Source organism: Sinocyclocheilus anshuiensis, unplaced genomic scaffold (genome assembly GCF_001515605.1).
Source record: "Sinocyclocheilus anshuiensis isolate Anshui unplaced genomic scaffold, SAMN03320099.WGS_v1.1 scaffold782, whole genome shotgun sequence".
NCBI classification, from domain to species: Eukaryota; Metazoa; Chordata; class Actinopteri; order Cypriniformes; family Cyprinidae; genus Sinocyclocheilus; species Sinocyclocheilus anshuiensis.
In genome coordinates, this window is record NW_015546111.1 from 2,670,176 (window position 1) to 2,689,698 (window position 19,523).

At 37.2% G+C, this 19,523-nt stretch overlaps 3 protein-coding genes across 4 annotated transcripts in view; 1 reads left to right on the plus strand and 2 right to left on the minus strand.

The window, feature by feature from the left end:
• The window catches only part of LOC107700765 (sphingosine kinase 2-like), a 13,962-nt gene extending 11,816 nt beyond the window's left edge, over window positions 1–2,146 (minus strand). Inside the window, exon 1 of the mRNA XM_016502565.1 lies at window positions 2,038–2,146. The gene's annotated coding sequence lies outside the window, so the exon portion shown is untranslated. The remainder of the gene's footprint in view (window positions 1–2,037) is intronic.
• Window positions 2,147–3,508: 1,362 nt separating this feature from the next.
• LOC107700763 (CCR4-NOT transcription complex subunit 3-like) lies at window positions 3,509–12,556 on the plus strand. 2 transcript variants are annotated; one of them, XM_016502563.1, is made up of 18 exons: window positions 3,509–3,640; window positions 4,264–4,324; window positions 4,469–4,536; window positions 4,633–4,707; window positions 4,974–5,063; window positions 5,271–5,399; window positions 5,493–5,588; window positions 5,773–5,992; window positions 6,080–6,207; window positions 6,380–6,430; window positions 7,525–8,440; window positions 8,844–8,949; window positions 9,052–9,193; window positions 9,362–9,461; window positions 9,747–9,924; window positions 10,052–10,184; window positions 10,270–10,395; window positions 11,216–12,556. In XM_016502563.1, exons 2-18 carry the CDS (start codon window positions 4,300–4,302, stop codon window positions 11,312–11,314), a joined length of 2,682 nt encoding a protein of 893 aa, XP_016358049.1. In that variant the 5' UTR covers window positions 3,509–3,640; window positions 4,264–4,299; the 3' UTR covers window positions 11,315–12,556. The 2 variants fall into 2 exon arrangements, with proteins under 2 accessions (XP_016358049.1, XP_016358050.1); XM_016502564.1 differs by lacking the exon at window positions 3,509–3,640 and adding an exon at window positions 4,083–4,101.
• A 1,223-nt stretch (window positions 12,557–13,779) lies between these two features.
• prpf31 (PRP31 pre-mRNA processing factor 31 homolog (yeast)) lies at window positions 13,780–18,825 on the minus strand. Its single transcript, XM_016502566.1, has 14 exons — window positions 18,690–18,825; window positions 18,373–18,585; window positions 18,202–18,262; window positions 18,038–18,121; window positions 17,838–17,935; window positions 17,555–17,661; window positions 16,957–17,126; window positions 16,561–16,718; window positions 16,378–16,467; window positions 16,098–16,225; window positions 15,375–15,447; window positions 15,152–15,280; window positions 14,448–14,546; window positions 13,780–14,238 (listed from the first exon to the last, which is right to left on the minus strand). The coding sequence occupies exons 2-14, from the start codon at window positions 18,583–18,585 to the stop codon at window positions 14,119–14,121; spliced, it is 1,530 nt and encodes a 509-aa protein (XP_016358052.1). The 5' UTR covers window positions 18,690–18,825; the 3' UTR covers window positions 13,780–14,118.
• Window positions 18,826–19,523: the final 698 nt, after the last annotated feature.

Sequence of the window (19,523 nt, forward strand, 5' to 3'; positions counted from 1 at the left end):
CGCCACGTTGTGATTTTGAAACGTGCAGTGCTCATGTTTATTCAACGAAGTCAAACGCCACAAATAAATCAATGTATGGGAAACACTGGTAATGTATATCGAAATATCGGAAATGTGTTTAAAAATAATATCACCGTTATTGAAAAAAATTATATCGCGATACATATTGATATTGAATTATTGTCCAGCCCTACCTGCACCTAACCTTAACAGTCTTAAGTAATCCGATAACAAATAGTACAATATCTTCAAAGGTCTGACATCAGCAAAAAGGAACATGCTGAACAATACGGTTCTGTTTCTCAACAGAAAGAGTGTGGCAACTGCTAGTCTGGGGAAATGTGATTTACAGTCTAAATACAAAGTTCATTATTCAAAATGTTCAAGTGGCTGTAGTTTTGACAGTGTTAGGCAACACAAATATGCAGGGTTATGTCATTCTGATCCAAACAGAGAAGAAAACCAGTCTGGGTGGAATTACACCTGTCCGGCATCAATCTCGGATGACTCTGCATATGTAAATTCCGCAATTGAGCCTGAAACGCGACACCAGGACCGTGAATGAAAACTAGAGTTGAGATGTAATCGCAATTTCAACTAAGTGGAGAACAGGAATGTTTGAAATGTGAACTGACGACAGATTCAACAGATTAAGCTCTCACAGTATGAGTTTATGGCTGACAGAAAACGCCTGCAATTGAGAGGCTTAATGTATCGACACAGTCTGTAAACATCTGGGATGAAATGGATGGCTGTGTAGGATGTTTTAGCTGTAGTTCAACATCTGCGGACTTTGTTTTGGAATTTGATCAAAATGCAGAAATATGTGACTCTTATCATGCACTTTAATTTTCTGCTTGTTAAGACTCATGTGAAATCAAAGCCTGGCAGATTTTCATAATTGTTTAAGAATAAAAACAAAACAAAAACTTTGTCCTCATGTGTCCTTGAAAAGTTGGCCGGAGTCACCATCAAGTAATCAAAACCCACAGTAGACCAAATGTACATTCCTCTCTCAGGCTGTCTCAAGCTTTACCTTTCAGGAGCCAAAAGGAGCTCTGTTGACTGTCTGGGTTCTCCCACATGAGTGCACACTTTGTCCCTTTTATCATCAAGACTTTTACTGCATCAATGATATGATAGTTTCAAGACTTATTCAGATACGCCAAAGCAATTTCAAAGCCTTTGACTACAATTAGTCAGTTGCGACCTCACCGATCATAAAATAAAAGCACTAATGACCTTTGCTCACAGTTGCGTAGATCTTTCTTTAGGTGAGTGGTTATGAAATAAATAAAAACTACAATTTTGCCAGTTGAGCAAAGGTAAAATCCAAAGCTCTGTCACATTACAAATCAAATAACAACTTCATACAATTACAAAGCGTCTCAGCACGTGACAGGTGGTCAGTCAGCTGTCACAGTCACAAGTTTATTTACTTGTTACAAGTGGGAAATCAGGCTTTTATCATCTGAGTGTACTTGTATTAAATCAGGGTTTTACATGCAAAAGCCAGCTCATCTAGTGACATTTGGGAGTTTATGGTGTATGATCATAAGTGAATGCAGAAACAAATAGCTTCTGCGCTATCTTGTACCAAAGGCAAAATGCGATTTTAAACCATCATAGAAACTAATAGCAAGAAAATGAATAAGTGCAACTGCAGTTTCTTAGCAACTCAGAGCCAAAATCACATATAAACACAGCTAGCTGATGACAGGCCAACACAAGAAACTAGCACATCATATGGATATGAGTGGACTTCTTTGTACTTAACGGTGGCAGTTAAAACCTTAAAGTTGGTAAAGACAAAATTCGGTTTTATCCATGAAGAGAATAGAGTATTCAGCAAACATGTTGCTAGTGTTATTTTAAATAGCCAAGCTGACGAGAGCTCAGAGACATCAACCTGAAAACGGTTCTGTTTCTGTTTAAATTGTTCATCAAATAGGGCGAACTAGAAACTTTTATGTGTCTTACGGAAAGTAATGACTATAATAACAATAAACGACAAAGCGAAAGTAATACAGGACTTACCTGTTTGTTTGTTTGTTTGTTTGTTTGCCCCCCTACACAGCGAGTTTTCCAGCTTTCCTGAGCTGTAGGGGAGGCACGAGCGTTTTCAGGAAGTCTATCGACGCGGTAGGCGGAGGCAACAGGATGATTGACGTGATAAACGTAAGTTACAATCATGAAATACATTCGGTCTGGCCAGCCCATATCTTGGAGATAAAACACGCTTTTGCGCGGTACTCCACAGCACTATCTTCAGTGCTGAAGAGCTTGTTTGCTACATTTATATTCTATTTGATTATTGGTGAGAGAGATATTTAACATCAATTTTATTTTGACTATACAGTTACTTGCGGTTAATGTTTAGTTATGTTCAGTCAAATTATGCACAGCATTGAAGATAATTCACAGACATATAAAACAAAGAATTAAAGAATAGAACAAGGCAGAAAACCTTAAGGGTAGAACATATTTTTTATTATGTTTTGTTAACAGACTTTGATACTTTGCTTGTATAATGTATTATTTCTTTCATAATGAAGCTGTGAAAAGAGGTTATATATCTGCATTTGGAGATGTGGAATGAAATGAAATTAAATGCTTAATAAAACATTCATCATAATTGAAATGGTCATTTATATACGTAATATGATCATTTATATAAGTATATACGTTATAAAAATAGTTTAAAAACATTAACAATCAAGATGTCAATACTCTTCTAAAGATCTTGAGTAAATTGGTAAAAAACAAACTAAGTGGTTCAAGATTTCACAAAGAGAAAAGGATAAATAAATATGTAAGTATCTGACTGGGTAAAATAATGAATTAATGTTAAAGAGAGCTATTTTTACTCATATATTTATATTAAAAAAAAAGATTCCCATTTATGTTATTAAATATATTGTTCTAATAAGAAATTATGGAGGGGGGAATAACATTTTCTATTTTTATGATTATAATTATTTCTAATTTGATCATATATAGTCCAGGAAGACAATAAAAAAAAAGATAAATTGATTCAGTCAAGAAGGTAAATCATGATTATTATGTATTATTATAGTAGCTATTGAAAATTCCCATAGAGGCCCCATATCTAAAGTATTATGTTTTTCTGTTATTGATATTTTGTACCTAGAAATAAAATCTGAAATAAAATCTAATCAAATAAAATGTTATCATTATTACACACTCAACCGACCCTCAATCAATTCCTTTATAAAAACGCATTTTTTTCAGTTATGAACTTTTTCTATACAAACTAGTACAGTCGTTACAAATAAAGAAAATTGTGTTAGGCCCAGGAGAAGTCCATGGTCTTTTTCCGTAAATATAACCTTTCACCTAATATTTCATCCAATGAGATTTGCGGCCCAGCGGAAATGGTCACAACTTGAGAAATGATTGACAGACATTTTTAATGAATCATAAGAACGAAAAAAGACGAGAGGCGGGAACTTCAGGAGCGAGCGGTGGGCGGAGTCTGCCGTCCATCTTTAATGTACTTTAACAGAAGGGGGATTGACGAGCTAAAAACATTACCAAATTTGAAATAAGGAATTGGCGGATATATTGGTCGTGGCTGTCACATAGAGATACTGACGAATATTACACACGTTTGAAAAAGGTATACGACGACTGTGTATTCAATTTAAGAGTTTAAATCCCCCACACCTTCTGTTGGAAAAACTATATGTGAGCTAGCAGAGCGTTAGCCGTCAGCGCTGCTCGACATCACAACAAGAGCAGCTTAATCCATGATAACTGCAGAAATATACAGTATACATTCTATATATACTGCCAGGGTGACATATTATCAGTGCAGATGAGATATGGCGATGAACTGCTGCTGATACAACACGTTAGCATCTTGGTGGCTAGTGCTCAGTGATCAGAGGCTGCGTAAATCTGCGTAAACACACTGTGGTTGTGTTGGCGTTACCGTCTAAGTGATTTAAACTATGAGGACGATCAAGGCTTGCTGTCATTCAAATTCTTCATAATTTCTCTTATTTAGGGGATTGCAAAGGTGGCAGTTGCGTTTATTTGTTGACCTGGAAAGAACTCGATTAAAATATAACTTTGAAGGTATTAATCGTTTTCTGGGCTCATGCAAATTAATCAAGCGGGGTGTTATGATATCAGCCTTTTCTATTGAGATGAGATCTATCTTAGGAGCAGCAGAAACACTTACCATCTGCCTCACACTGAATACTGTATAAGTTACCAGTCTCTCTGATGTGCTTGCAGTGACAGAAGGTATGAAGACAGTATCATAGCGAAGCCATGGCTGATAAGAGAAAACTACAAGGTAAGATGATATGATATAGAAAATATTTTTTTCTCTACTCTCCCCTGCCACAATTGCTTGTACGCAGTAGTTTCTTTTCAGAGGTTTTCTGAATCATAATATGATCTTGTGACTTATGCATAATCATATGCTTTACACAACCAGGTGAAATAGATCGATGTTTGAAAAAAGTTACTGAAGGCGTCGAACAGTTTGAAGACATTTGGAAAAAGGTGAGATGTTAACACCTCAACAACCAATATGTAATGCATAAAGTCTTTGGAATTGTGCACCTGCTGTTATATTTTAATAATCCATTTCATTCTCAGCTTCATAATGCAGCCAATGCCAATCAGAAGGAAAAATATGAGGCCGATCTCAAGAAAGAGATTAAAAAGCTCCAGGTGAGGATGTGCTCATTTGACATTTAGCTTATTTTAAGCCTTTCTGGAATTGTGTGAACATGGATAAATGGAAAAATGACAAACAGAGAAGCGTTTCTTGCTGTTGGACTAAGTGTTAGCACTCTTGGAACACTTCTTGGGCAATGAATTTAGAGAAGTGAAACTAGCTGTTGCGTAGAATGAATTCTTGTACTCTTTCTTTAGAACCAAGAGAAAAATATGTGTTTGCAATCAGTATAATTGTTCTCACCTGTTTTTCTTCCTAGCGGCTACGAGACCAGATTAAGACATGGGTGGCATCCAATGAGATCAAAGACAAACGGCAGCTAGTGGAGAACCGGAAGCTTATTGAAACGGTACAAGAGTTTTGCCTGATTCCTCAATGCTATTTTATTTTAATGCACTTATCACAGTGTCCAAAATTCTTTTGTACTTTTGATAAAAAATATCTGTGACTTGGCATAACATTTAAATTTTGCCCCATGAATTCTTAGATGTATTTCCCACGTTTAATCGGTCAAGCTTGCCCCCCTTAACCTGAATCTCTGTCTCTTTCTTCTCAGCAAATGGAGCGATTTAAGGTGGTTGAAAGAGAAACCAAGACAAAGGCCTACTCTAAAGAGGGGCTGGGCTTGGCTCAGAAAGTTGACCCGGCGCAGAAAGAGAAAGAGGAAATGGAACAGTGGCTCACGGTACAAGAGGGCTCATGGATAACATTGGGGGGTAGAAAAACTTTGAACAGGATGCAAGTAGTGGACTAATGACATGATTTCTCTCTCTTGCAGAACACAATAGACACTTTGAACATGCAGGTGGACCAGTTTGAGAGTGAAGTTGAGTCCCTCTCTGTTCAAACACGGAAGAAGAAAGGAGACAAAGAGGTCGGCATTTCAATTTTTCCATTTCCCCCGTTTCTTTCCACTGCTTAACTATTTTATTATAGATTAGCTTTCCTTTATATGCATTCACTATTATGTGAACCCTCACTGTTAAAGACCTCAGCTTGTTCTCAGATTCTCACACAGTTCTGTTCTATAGAAAGCTGTTTATTGTGTTTGTTTTCAGAAGCAGGATCGGATTGAAGAGCTAAAGAGGCTAATCGAAAGACACCGGCACCACATTCGTATGCTAGAGACCATCTTGAGGATGTTGGATAATGATTCGATCCAGGTTGACGCTATCCATAAGATCAAAGATGATGTGGAGTATTACATTGACTCTTCGCAAGACCCAGACTTTGAAGAGAACGAGTTCCTCTATGATGATCTGGACTTGGAGGAGATACGTAAGTCTGTGTGTGTGGGATGGATGTTTTTAAATGAAATGGCTTTGTCAAGATAGGTCACATTTATAAATATCTCTTTCTCTCTAGCAACAACTTTGATGGCAACATCTCCTCAGGGCCATATTGAAGATGAGATGTTCCTTCAGTCCAGCAGCACACCGACCTCCACCACTTCCTCTTCCCCCATCCCTCCATCTCCTGCAACAGGCACAACGGTAAACCACTTTCTTTCATTATTCCTCTTGTTTCAGTCTAGACTGCAGAGGATCTCTGTCATTTTTTAATGACTCAGAACCACCCATCATGCTCTTTTCTGATCTTTTATTGACCTTTAGTCACAGAATTGTTTCTCTTACTATACATTGTGTGTGAATATGTTTTACTCAGGAGATCTCGGAGGATAAGAGAGGCCGATCTACAGGCAGTGAAGTCAGTCAGGTGAGACCTCAGAACCTCAGTTAAAGGTTGTTCCTAACCTGTATGACTTTATTTCAGTTAGGCCTGTCGCAGTAATCAATATATCGACTTATCGCGCAATATATGTACATGACCTCAATAATTTTTGGTGACGCAATATATCGCCCATTATATTTACTTAAAAAAATAATGTCACCATGTTTTGTACATTCCACTTGCGCCTGTGTCTTTTGCAGCTTCTCGTACATAATGTGGTGTAGTCATGAGGTGCTAGTTCAAATGTAAGAAATGCTTCTACAAAAAAAGTTTCATCTGCAGATATGGCCTTGTATAGGGATCTGTGCCTTTCTGACTGCTAAGTACTGATTGTGTTTTTCAGCAATAGTGTGCACCCTTAATTTACTGAGAAAAGAAGGTCAGGGAAAAATCTGTAGATGGAAAAACCTCCAGACAAGTTCTTTGTGCATTTTTATTTTCTTCTACTTGTTACTTTGCACTTTTTGTTAGAAAATGTTTATTTACAATTTATTCAAGTTTTTAAGGTATCTAATGCTTTGATACTTAATTTCCATGATCTAAATATTCTTAAAAATTAAAAGTTTGTTGTCATTTGGAAGTGTGTAGGCCTTCTTGCATTATTATGCTGTTACATTATGATTATATATTCAGTGGTCTTTAAAATGACAATAATATCGCTTATCGCAATTATTTCTGGGGCAATATATCGCACAACAAAAATTTATCGTGACAGGCCTAATTTCAGTGAAGGGAAACTGAAGCTTTCAAATGTAAAGAAGGGTGCAAAAACATTATAAAAGTAATCATATGGCTTCAGAAGACTTAATATAAAAAGTAAAATACCCCACAAGTTGTATGAACCACTTTTTGGTGCTTTTGTTTCCTTTTATAAGCTTGAAATGCCTGTTATAATTATATGGAACAGAGCAACCAGCACATTCTTCAGAATTGACTCTTTATGCGTTTAAAAATCATAAAAGTTTGAACCATGACATTAGCAAATGTCATTTTTCAGTGAACAATCCATTTAAATCACATGTATGCTTAATGAAAAAAGATATGTGTTTCTAACCTCATGGCTTTCTTGCTCCGATCAGTCTTCTGTGAAGAATGGCAACCCATCTCTCTCGTCCTTCTCCTCATCCGCCTCCTCAGGCTCCTCCTCCTCCTCCTCTTCACTGGTTTCTGTGGCTACTGTTGTTGGTGGCTGCACAGCGGTCTCTGGGGGCAGCAGCCTGCTGGGAAGCTTTAGCAGCGCAGTGCAGCTGCATGTTCCGCAGTCTCAGCAGCAAGCACAGGTCAAACTCTCCTCGACATCCGCACCCTCCAACAATACACATAGTCCACCTAGCCACCCCACGCTACCTGCCTCCACTACTTCCTCTCTGCCTAGTTCCAGCACACCTGGTCCAGTTACTTCCAATTCCCAGTCCCAGGCCTCATCTGTTCCTGGGGTTGAGGGCTCTAGACTGGGTTTGGGCCTTGTGAAGGGGGGCGTGACAGTGACCAGCAGCAGTAGTGGGGCTCAGATGCCAGGTCTGGGCATGGCAGGCATGTCTGGTTCTCTCAACACCATGGCAGGGCTTCTCTCAGGCTCTACCCCTGCTCCCTATGCCCAGGCAGCTGCTGGTGGAACAGCAGGTAGTGCCTCCAGTGGTCCGGTGGGGAGCGGCAGTGGTAGTTCTGGTATATCTATACCGAGCGGAGGTGCAGCGGGAGCAAACACAGGCGTGACCAGTAATGGCACGGGTGCAGGGGTTAGTATGGGCTTGCTAGGGTCCAGTCCGGGTCATGGTGCTCTGACCGGAGGGATTCTAAACCTGGTACCGGGGCAGACGGCTCTCCAGGGGTCTGCACAGATACCTGTGAGCCATGTGGGCACAGCACCTGGAGGAGGAACTGGAGAGAGTGGGTTGGGTGGAAATGGAAGCAGTTCTGTGGCAAGTGCAGGAGTGGGGACGAACGTAGCGCCTGCAAGACCCCCTAGCGTCCTCAAACAAAATGGAGCAACCAGTGAGTTTTTCGAGTCTTTATTTTATGAGTAGGAATAAATGTTTAGCTGAAGATAATGGTTGTATTTTCCAGCTGTCTCTTTCATCTCTTTATAAAGCTGGATGAAATTAAAAATAGTTTAATAATGATAATAATAATTTGTTTATTATTATTATTATAAAATTCAATGGTTTTTAAATATTTATATTTTTAATATCTATTATTATTATTATTATTATATAATGTAATATTTTTTCATTATTATGAATCTTTTAAATTATTGTCCTTTATGATTATTATTGTTATAATAATAATAATAATTATTATTATTATTTATCTTTTTGTTGTTTTTATTTTATCACTTTTAAAATATGTTTTAATTTATTATTATTTTTTAAATATATCCTTATTTTTCTACATACAGGTTACAGTGCTGTGGTTGCGGACAACACACCAGACTCCTCACTTAGCAGTGCCAGCCAATCACAAAACAGCCATTCCTCATCCTCGAGCTCATCAGCCAATCAAACGTGAGTGTATATCTGCATATCTTTGAGTTGTAGCTAACAAAACAGTAATATGATTGATTGATTGTTGCTGTCGTTCTCTCTCCAACTTTCTCTGTATTGTAGTCTGGATAATGGCCCCAGTTTATTGAGTTCTATCACTCTACCCCCCTCCTCCCCATCACCTGCCTTCACTGACAGCACACCTGGTGGTGGGAGTCTGCTAAACGGCCCACACTCCTACACACTCAACACAGAAGCCATCAAGGTGTGTTTTTCATCCTGGTTAGACTAGATTCAGACTGCCAGTGGCACAGAATTCACACACTTCAGCTTTAAGTTTCTCAAAAGTAATTTCCATCAAATACAATGAAATCAGTTTCCTGTAGATTTAAATAGTGCTGTTTCCTATGAAATTCCATTTGGTCTCTTGCAGGCTCCTGAACCACCAAGCTCTCTGAAAGCTATGGCAGAACGGGCTGCACTGGGATTGACACTGGATGGAGAGATTTCATCACTACACCTCTCAGATCGAGGTACCTTACACGCTGACCTGTTTAATACAGAGTGCACTGAACTAACCATGGGAAATAGTTAAAACAACTCATTTTCAGTACCTATTTAACTGGCATACATGGTTGTTTGTAGTGCACGCCTCAGTATCCTTCAAGCTTATGATTAAAATGACTCAACCACACACAGCACACCCTGTCTAACAGCTAGACTGCAGTTTAGTGTGCCAGATTATATGTTACATAAGGTACACGCTGGTGTAATCATCACAAACTCTAAAAATTTATTTCCTTTAAATCTGCGCTCAGCCCAACCTGGACCCACAACGGCCCCTCAGCCTGCCGTTTCAGAGGTCAACCTGCCGCCATCTTTAGGGGCATGTCCGCTAGGTCCCACCCCCCTCACTAAAGAGCAGCTTTACCAACAGGCAATGCAGGAGTCAACATGGACACACATGCCCCACCCGTCCGATTCAGAGAGAATCAGGTACACAATATGCTTTCTAGTCTAAACTCAGATTAAAAGAAGTCTTTTTGTTTCCTTGTGAAGGCATTCAACTGGAAGAAGCTGCCTCTAAAGCTGAAGATGTGAGTCTTTTTTTGTCCGTTTGTAGGCAGTACCTGATGAGAAACCCCTGTCCTACACCGCCATTCCACCATCAGGTTCCCCCACATCATTCGGACTCTATTGAGTTCTACCAGAGATTGTCCACTGAAACGCTCTTCTTCATTTTCTACTACCTGGAGGTCTGTGTTTGTTGCTTTTAAATAAGCACGTCTGTTGGATGTTGTAGTCTTCCAAATATTTCTCTTGGTTGGCATTTTACCTCAGGGCACAAAGGCGCAGTACTTGTCGGCTAAAGCACTGAAGAAGCAATCATGGAGGTTCCACACCAAATACATGATGTGGTTCCAACGGCACGAGGAACCCAAGACCATCACTGATGAGTTTGAACAGGTACAAACCCAGCACAGTTTTCATGCTCATCACTGAATATAAATACGGCAAACTGAGTTTAATTTTCTAGTGCTCTATGTAGTCCCATAACAAAACCAGTTATAGTAGTCAGTGCAAATACCAGTGGAGAAAATGTATATATATATATATATATATATATATTAGAATTATTACTTAAAAAGTACACAGATTTCAATTTAAAAATTGTATTTCATATTATAAAAAAAAAAAGATATCTCGAGGTCTCTTATGCTCACCAAGGCTGCATTTATTCAATGAGGAATACAATAAAACAGTAATATTGTTTAATATTAATACAATTTTGTTTTCTCTTTTAATATATTTTAGCAGCCATTACTCCAGTCTTCAGTGTTACATTGTCTTTTAGAAATCATTCTAAAATGCAGATTTGCTGTTTGGGAAACATTTCTTATTAATGTTGAAAATATTTATTGCTTAATACTCTTTGATCATTTTGTTTTAGGAATCCTCAATGAATAGAAAGTTCAATAGAGCAGTATTTATTTGCAATATAAATCTTTTATAATGTTCTAATGTCTTTACTGTCACTTTTGAAGTTTCAATTTCAATTTAATGCATCCTTGCTAAATAAAAGTATTCATTTCTTTTAAAAAAATCTATTTCTATAATCTTTTTACAGTTAAAACAATATACATATACAAATGAACATGTGAGTATGTGCATATACAACAAACTGGAACCATTTTAATTGCCCTAGTTTCTGTGATGTAATGCATTAATAATATGCTTGAAATTTCAAAACTCTGTTTTAATGAATATATTCTTTTTCTGTCTGTAGGGCACGTACATTTACTTTGACTATGAAAAGTGGGGCCAGAGAAAAAAGGAAGGATTTACCTTTGAGTACAGATACCTGGAGGACAGAGACCTGCAGTGACTGACGGAGAGAGAGAGAGCGAGAGTGATCACTATGACAAAGAGAAAACGCTGCTGTTAACATTCCGAGATGAACTCCATGTCGTGGTTGGATGTGAAGGCCTTTTTCTTTAAAAGAGAGAGAGAGAGAGAGAGAGAGCAGGGGGTCGAGTGCCTGTTTACATGCAAACATTTGAACCTCCTTTAACGTTGAGTCTTTATGCCCTTCATTTCTGTTCTAACTGAAAACCCCACCTAGTCAAACAGAAATAAAAGGAAACAATTTGGTTTGGCCACAATCAAAACATTTTGCTCATTGTTTGTGTTTGGTGGCGTGCTGCATTAGCAAGTCTTATCCTCTTTGATGACATACTGACTATGATGTACCGGCATTATGCGAGATCCCAAGTCTAATGCATTGATTGGTTGTTCTTAGTTCATTGAGCCCCTCTGGGAATGTTGAGGCACTGTGACTTTGCCTTGCGAGATAACGTGTCGACCATTAAATTGCTATGCAATTGAATTCCTCTCGACCTCCCTACCTTTATCATTACCTAAATGTGGTTTTTCGCAAAAAAAGTTGGCGTTGATAGGGTAATGTTCTGTAGCATCTATCTTACAAGCAAGGTGGGTTGAAGTTGTCAGCCTTCAGAGTGGCGTGTGATTATTTGTCTGTTAAACATGGCATGAGTGATCTCACTTCAAAAATATCTAATAAAAAGACAAAGATTATAATATGTACAAGTTAAAAAACCTTATTTTTCTTTCTTTCAGTGTCCTTTAGGTTGTCCATTGCTGAATATTTTTGCTGTGTGGAAGTGCATGTAAAGTAAAACAAAAGCCTTCCCCAAACTTTCCTGTTATTTTTCAAGTCACATCTCAAAATTATTCTTACGTGCTCTGCTGGACAGTTTCCCAAAATAAAGTATCATTGTCCTGTTACTCTGTTTATTAGGCAAAGCTTTTTCAAACACCCCACATTGTGACACAATCCCATGTGAGTTTCCATTTATTTCAGTTTCCTCTATTGTTTGGGGAGAACGACGGGCTCGACCAACACACAAAATGAGATAAATGTGATGGAAAGTATTTTTTGATGCACAGGGCATTTGATTGCATTTGTCGATTTCTCTCCAGTAATAAACACCATCATCCTTGCCTTTTTTTTTGACATGGACAGGACAGCATGCGATTGTGATGTCGCTTTGTAGGTTGAGAGGAAACAAAAAAAACAGAGTTGTACAATTTCAATAAAATACTTTTGTGATGCAATGTCAGTGTTCTTGTTGTCTCCAAAAACAAGACCATATATACAGTGAACATGTGTGTATATATATATATATATATATATATATATATAGCCAATACATATGTATATGTAAATAATAATATACATCATCCAGCAGTTGCAACCAGACTTTAAGCAAACAATGGTCTAACTCAGGGTTCCTCAAATCTTGCCCTGGAGGGCCAATGCGCTGCAGAGTTTAGCTCCAACCCTGATCAAACTCACCTACCTGTGATTTTCTAATGATCCTGAAGACATTGATTAGCATGCTCAGGTGTGTTTGATTAGGGTTAGAGCTAAACTCTGCAGGAAAGTGGATCTCGTGGGCCAGATTTGAGGATCCCTGGTCTAACTGTTCATTACCCCACTTAATGCACATCTTCCTACCAAATAAACACATAAAATGGATGAGAAATATTTTTGAGTTTAATTTTTTATCATGTGAGAGAACTTTACAAGATTGATTACCAGAGGCAAGAGTCAAACATACAATTTAGTTAGCATACTTACATAATAATAGACTAGTCTGCAATTGACTAACCAGAGGTGTATAATAAAGCATATTATTAAAAAGATCTTGATAATTAATTTTCATTTTTGTGACTCAAAAATCACTTCATCTTGAATGTGCTTCTCATTTAAAAAAAGTAAGAATTCCACCAAGACATTTTTCAAATGACATGGTGATTCTTAGTCTATCATTATGTAAGAGTTGACACTGTGAAAATGTCACATTATTATAATTAATTAAAATGCATTACATAACTATGAAATGTGGCATAACAGGATAAAAGTGACACCAGAATTTCTTTACATAAACATTTTCTTAGTTAAAACTCCTTTGTTGTGCAACCATTTATTGCCACAATCCATCCTACAATACAAAGAGTGGAAAGCAATTCAGGTGACAACCTGAAAACATTTACTTGAGGAACACTCAAAAAGGATTTAGCAATTTAGCCTTTAATTTAGCATATGAAGTTTTAAGATCTTTAATTCATGATAGCATTTCAAAAATGCGACAACAGCGTGTCTTCTCTGATAGGAAAGTGATTAAATGCTTGCATAGTCAAAGACATTTTGTGCAAACATGCATACAAACCTAAACTATATGAAATCCTCAGGGACAAAGCACGCATCACACAGAGAAAATAACAGGTGGCTTTGAACTAAAATGAAAAAGGACTAGAGACAATGAATGTGTGTTAGATAAGCAACTTTAAGTGTTGTCCAAAGTTATTGAAATTGAAAAACAAAAAATGCTTAAAGAAAAACAACTTGCATTTACTGTTCTTTGTTATATATACAGACAACACACAATTAGTTTGTACACATTTTAAAAGATAAAAATTAACAAAAACCAAAATCCTCTCCCTCTTCATATTTCCAGCCATGTGTCCTGGTGCTGTCCTCATAATGTGACCATTCCCACACAAGTCTATCTGCGTGGGTGTGTGACAGAGTAAAAATTAACAGTGGAAGTGTGAATCAGACCACGGCTGTCAATGCATGTAGTTTCCTTCGTCTGACACAATGCCTCACACTTTATCCTCCTTCTCGCGCTTCACCTTGAGGAACTCGGCTATGTTGGAAAAATATTTCTGATTGGCTTCAGCCACCTTCTTCTCTGCAGCCTGTGGGTTCACAATCTCCAGCCCCTGACAGAGAGCAGACAGTGCACAGACTGTTAACTAACAAATCCACCAAACCACAGCTGTCAGTCAGTGATTCAGCAAGGGAACCAAACAGAAAGCAACTGTACTCGAACATGAGAAAACAACCTGAACGTGAAGGCTGTAACTTCTGCACCCTAGAGGCAGGAAAAGAATGGCAAATATAATCAATTTTCCAATAAGAGATTGTGTACCTGTAAAGGAGTGAAGGCCACACTGGAGCTGGTTCCAGATGATCGGTCTCTGACAGTGGACTTCCCACCGTACGTCATGCTCTGCTTCTGCAGTGTTCGCTGCAGTGACCAAACATTCACAAGACCATATGGAAATGCTCATTAAGTACCAATGCAAAATAATTATATTGATCAAATTTACACTACCGTTCAGAAGTTTAGGGTCAGTTTTGAAAGAAATTCATACTTTTTTTTTTTTTTAAAGACTGATAAAAGTTTTATTTCAAATACATTATGTTCTTGTATACTTTCTATTCATCAAACAATCCTGAAAAATAAAATACATCAAGGTTTCTAGAAAATATTGAGAAGCATAAATGTTTTCCACACTGATAAGAAATGTTTCTTGAGCATCAAACCAGCATATTAGAATATTTTCATATTAGAAAATTCAGCTTTAAAACCACATTTTAAAATACAGAAAATAGAAATCAGTTATTTTAAGTTACTTTAACTTGTAATCATATTTCAGAATTGTACTATTTTTACTATATTTTAAATAAATAAATACAGATTTGGTGAACATAATAGACTTCAAAAACATTTTTAAAATCATCTTACCAACCCCAAACTTTGAATGGTAGTGTATATAAAATACATTTAACTTTGAAGAAACTGATTTTTCTCTTATATTTTGTAATTCATGCTACAGTAAGCAAGCATACCTGTAAGGATTTGGATATTCTGGCCTTGGTGGAGTCGTTGACCTGAGCTTGTCTGACCCTGCCGCTACCAGACTTTCCCAGTTGACCAAGACTGAAGCCCAGATCCTCCTGATAAGCATCATCCTCGATCTTACAGGGAGAAAGACAAAGTTTATAATCTGAATCAATCTATGGAATTAAAAAAGGCATGCTAATGCAGCAATACTGACAGAGGTCAACTAACCTCTGCAAACGTCATTCTGTTGGCATGTTTCCTGATTTCTGTCAGACCCAGCCTCTCTTTCATCTTACGATACCTGAGAGTATAAAAAAGAATGGCAAGTTAATGCGATGTAAAAAAAAAGTGTCAAAGTTGTACATAAAACAAAAATGATTGCAGTAGGTTGTACAAGAAAATACTATTTCAGTCTTTCTACTTCAATATTTCACAGAAAATTCCGTATGTTCAAAATTTCACGTACAATTCAATGTTTTACTTGTCGATTCAATACAATAAAAAAATATAATGCAAAAATTATTTTGTGTACTTACACCTTTCAAGTTTCTTTTGCTTAATTGCCAAGAAAACATCTCAATGCAAAATGTAAAATAAATTATGAAATAGTCAACAATGAATAATGTAATATAATTTTTTGTACGTCCCTTTTATTATTATTTTATTTTTTTGCTTGTCAATATTGAATATGGTCAGTGCAAATTTTTTCTGCTTCTTTTAGATGAAATACAAAATGAATTAATAAGAATGAGTGAATATATAATACAACATAAAATAAAATATATATATATATTTTTTTTAAATGTACTTCCCCTTTAAATTTTTTTAAAATCCTTTGAAAAACAATTTATTTTAGAAAAAATATTATGAAATGATTCATGAAATGAAAGTTCTTGGCATGCTTCATTAGAATCACAAGGACCCATCATTCCCACCCTCTACGACCCTCACCTTCTTCCTCCTCTCTTCTTTCTCTGTCCGTCTAGGGGAGCTGGAAGAGGCTTCACCTGCTTGACTGGTGGAGGCTCCTGCCATTTATCAAACTTTCGCTCGATCTCTTCCTTCAAGTCATAGCCAACCTGTGTATAAACAAATAAACAAGTTAATCAAGACAAAGCACTATAGTACTTCTAAAGATTTTTAGCAGCAAATACGGTCTAGCTTTAATTATCATCTGAAGTGAGTAAACTCTAAACTGTACAGTGGTGTAGACCATGATGAAACCACTGACCTTGCCATCTGCACTCTCGTGAAAACTGTCCACACGGGCAGCCAGAGTGCATTTAGCTGCAACCAGACGAGCTGCTTTTCTCCTCAGATCCTGGAAACAAAGGAAAAACTCATGATATTCTGAATAAAAACGATCAAATAAAAGCAAGGACAAATAAGTGAAAGCAAAAAGGTTGATGCTCACTGGAGGCAGAGACTGCACTACGTCACAGTGGTAGATGTAGCCTGTGTGGGGTAGCAGGGATGTGCTGCTGAATCCAGACAGCGTCCTCCGCTGAGCTCCCAGCAACATCAGATTACACGCAGGCATCTTGGACAGGTTAGTCAGCCCCCCAGCAACACCTGAAATGAGGGGGGTTTGCATGTTGTCAGGGAAACAAAACGAAAGGGATTTTTACAGTAGCACCAAATTTTATTGTGATCAAGCATAAGCGTCTTATTTCACCCAAACAAAATAAAACTTTTTTTTTTTAATTAACCTTTTGTGTCCCACAGTCAAGTGAGTTTGGAACAACATGTAAATGACAGAATTGTAATTTTTGGGTAACTATCCTTTTCAATTCAGCAGTCTTGTTCTCACCCATGATCTTGGCAGCAGTTGAAGCTCCGACAATTATTGAAAGATTTGGAGCAATAAATGACATCCTGGATTCCACATATTCATAGATCCTGTGTTTCGATTGGTTGAGCTCAAGGGCCATGTCACATGCCTCCTCCAATCGCTGAAGCTCATCATCACCAAGCATTGTTCTGCCAAAACCCAATCATTTAATCAGAAAACCAGCTAAATTATACTGCTGTTCAAACGCTTGGGGTTGGTTCGATTTGTAACATTTTTGAAGGTCTCTGATGCTCACCCAGGTTGCATTAATTTCATCAAAAACAGTAATATTGAGAAACAATTGTAAAATAACCGTTTAAAAATTACCATGATTTTCCCCCCATGATTCTTTGATAAATATAAAATTCAAAAGAACAGCATTTATTTGCATTTTTTAATCTTTTGGAACAACGTAAAAGTCTTTACTGTCAGTTTTGACCAACTGAATGTTGAAAAGTATTCATTTATTTCAAAAACAAAAATCCTACTTGCTCCAAACTTTTAAACAAAAGACTTTAACAAAAAACAAGGTTCTCTTCCTGTAATCATATCATACCAAATATATCTGCTCACTCACCCTTGTGTGGTTGAGGCTGTGACACTGACCACCATGATAGTAGCATTAGTCAGGATCTGCTGGAGGGTCTCATTATTTTTGCATTTCTCTAGATTGTTGCCCAGCTCCTGAAGACACACAAACACATTAACTTATATAACACACACATGAGAATTTATGTTTAAGCCTTATTAATTAAAAAACGAACGATCAGATGATGTAAATCATATGACGGTAAAATTTTGCATGAATAGGCTGCTCAAAAATGCTCAGCCCATCATATTTTTCAAATTAATCTTCATACCTTAACAGTTCTGATATAGTCTAGTGCATTTGGCACCAGAGACTCCAGTTCAGGAAACCTTTTGGAGTACTTGTCACGGACAAACTTGTGAATGATATCTGAGGGGGAAATAACGACGTTATAGTGCTTGATAAGGGATACAAATCTTGTAATTTGACAAATATTTTGCATATTCACTATAAAATAAATATTAAACTCACTGAGTTCATTGTCAATTTCCACTGTGAGATTGTTGGCAGCGACAATGAGCCTGTACTCTGGGTCTGCTTCAACAGGTCCAGACACTGCAGAGAGTGGAAAAACATGTTAAATACGGAAAATTAATATTTACACACGTTTCGGAAATGAGATGGATGTTACTCACCTTCTGAATTTTTACGTTGATTTCCAACATAATGACCGATTTTATCAATGATTTCAGCAAACTGTACGAAGTCGAGAAGTTTGCAATCAGGTAGTGTAACGTTTCAGGGAGACGGTACTTATTAGAATCCATTTAGAGATAAAAGTCAAATGAATGAAGTCAAAAACTCACTGGCTTGCTGTGTCTTAGCTTTGCTATGGATGTGACACTCTCCGTCCCACTGTAATCCACCTCCATCTCCTCCGGTATGTCCTCCAGACCCCCATCGGCTTGATTCTCCCCGTGTTCCCCATCACTCTCACCCCCTCCACCACCGGGATACAGCCCGTCCTCGTCTTCTCTTGCCTCCTCCAAGTCGGCAAGCAATTCGTCTGCCAGAGACATCTACGTACAGAGCAGGAAAATAAACGCGAATTACATCAAAACACAGTTGTTTTGCTGAACGAGGTTTTTTAAATAGTTTTCCGGTTAAATGTGCTTAAACTTACATTTCCAGAGCGCCTCTTTTCTTCTCACTTCAATAAAAATACCAATATCAGCCAACACGAAATGATATACTAACGCACAGCACCAAACAATGCGCTGAAGTCGCAGGTTAAATGCGTCACATGTTTTACAGCAAAGGCTTCTGGGAAATGTGTTCAGAAACGCAGACATGAAAAAACAATGCGTATGGTATGGTATGGTATGGTATGGTATGGTATGGTATGGTATGGTATTAATTCAAAAATAAAAAAATACATTTCTCTGGGGGTTGTCGTTTTTGCACACTGAAAGCAACATTTGGGAATTGTAAAAATACAATGTAAACCCCTAATTGGTGTAACCTCGCAATTTTCTAGCAATATACATTAAATTAATATCGAATGGATGAACATGGTTAAGAACTCAGTTTGTGCAAAGTTTGAACGAAACTGAGAAAATAGAATATTTTTGTTATCATGGCACAAAATAAATTCCACAATTTTAGTATTTTTTCTGTCACTTTTTTATTTCAAGTGGATAATATAAGGTAAAGGTTGCATGTGACAAAGCCAATAATATTTAAATAATAATAATAATCTTTCAATAATTAATTATTTTTAAATAATTTTGACAAATCTTTACTGCTAATTTTCTGGTAGATATTAGGTCAAACAAAAATAAACATGGGATTTGTGCTTCATGGGACAGTGTAAAGTATTGTGGATTTTGCTACAGAGTTCTACTTCATAATACTAAGCTTTATTTTATGCCAGTTTAAGTTATATTGTGGGAAAATGCACTATAATAATAATAATAATAATACAAAACAAGGTTAGTCAAGTAAAATGTTACACAGA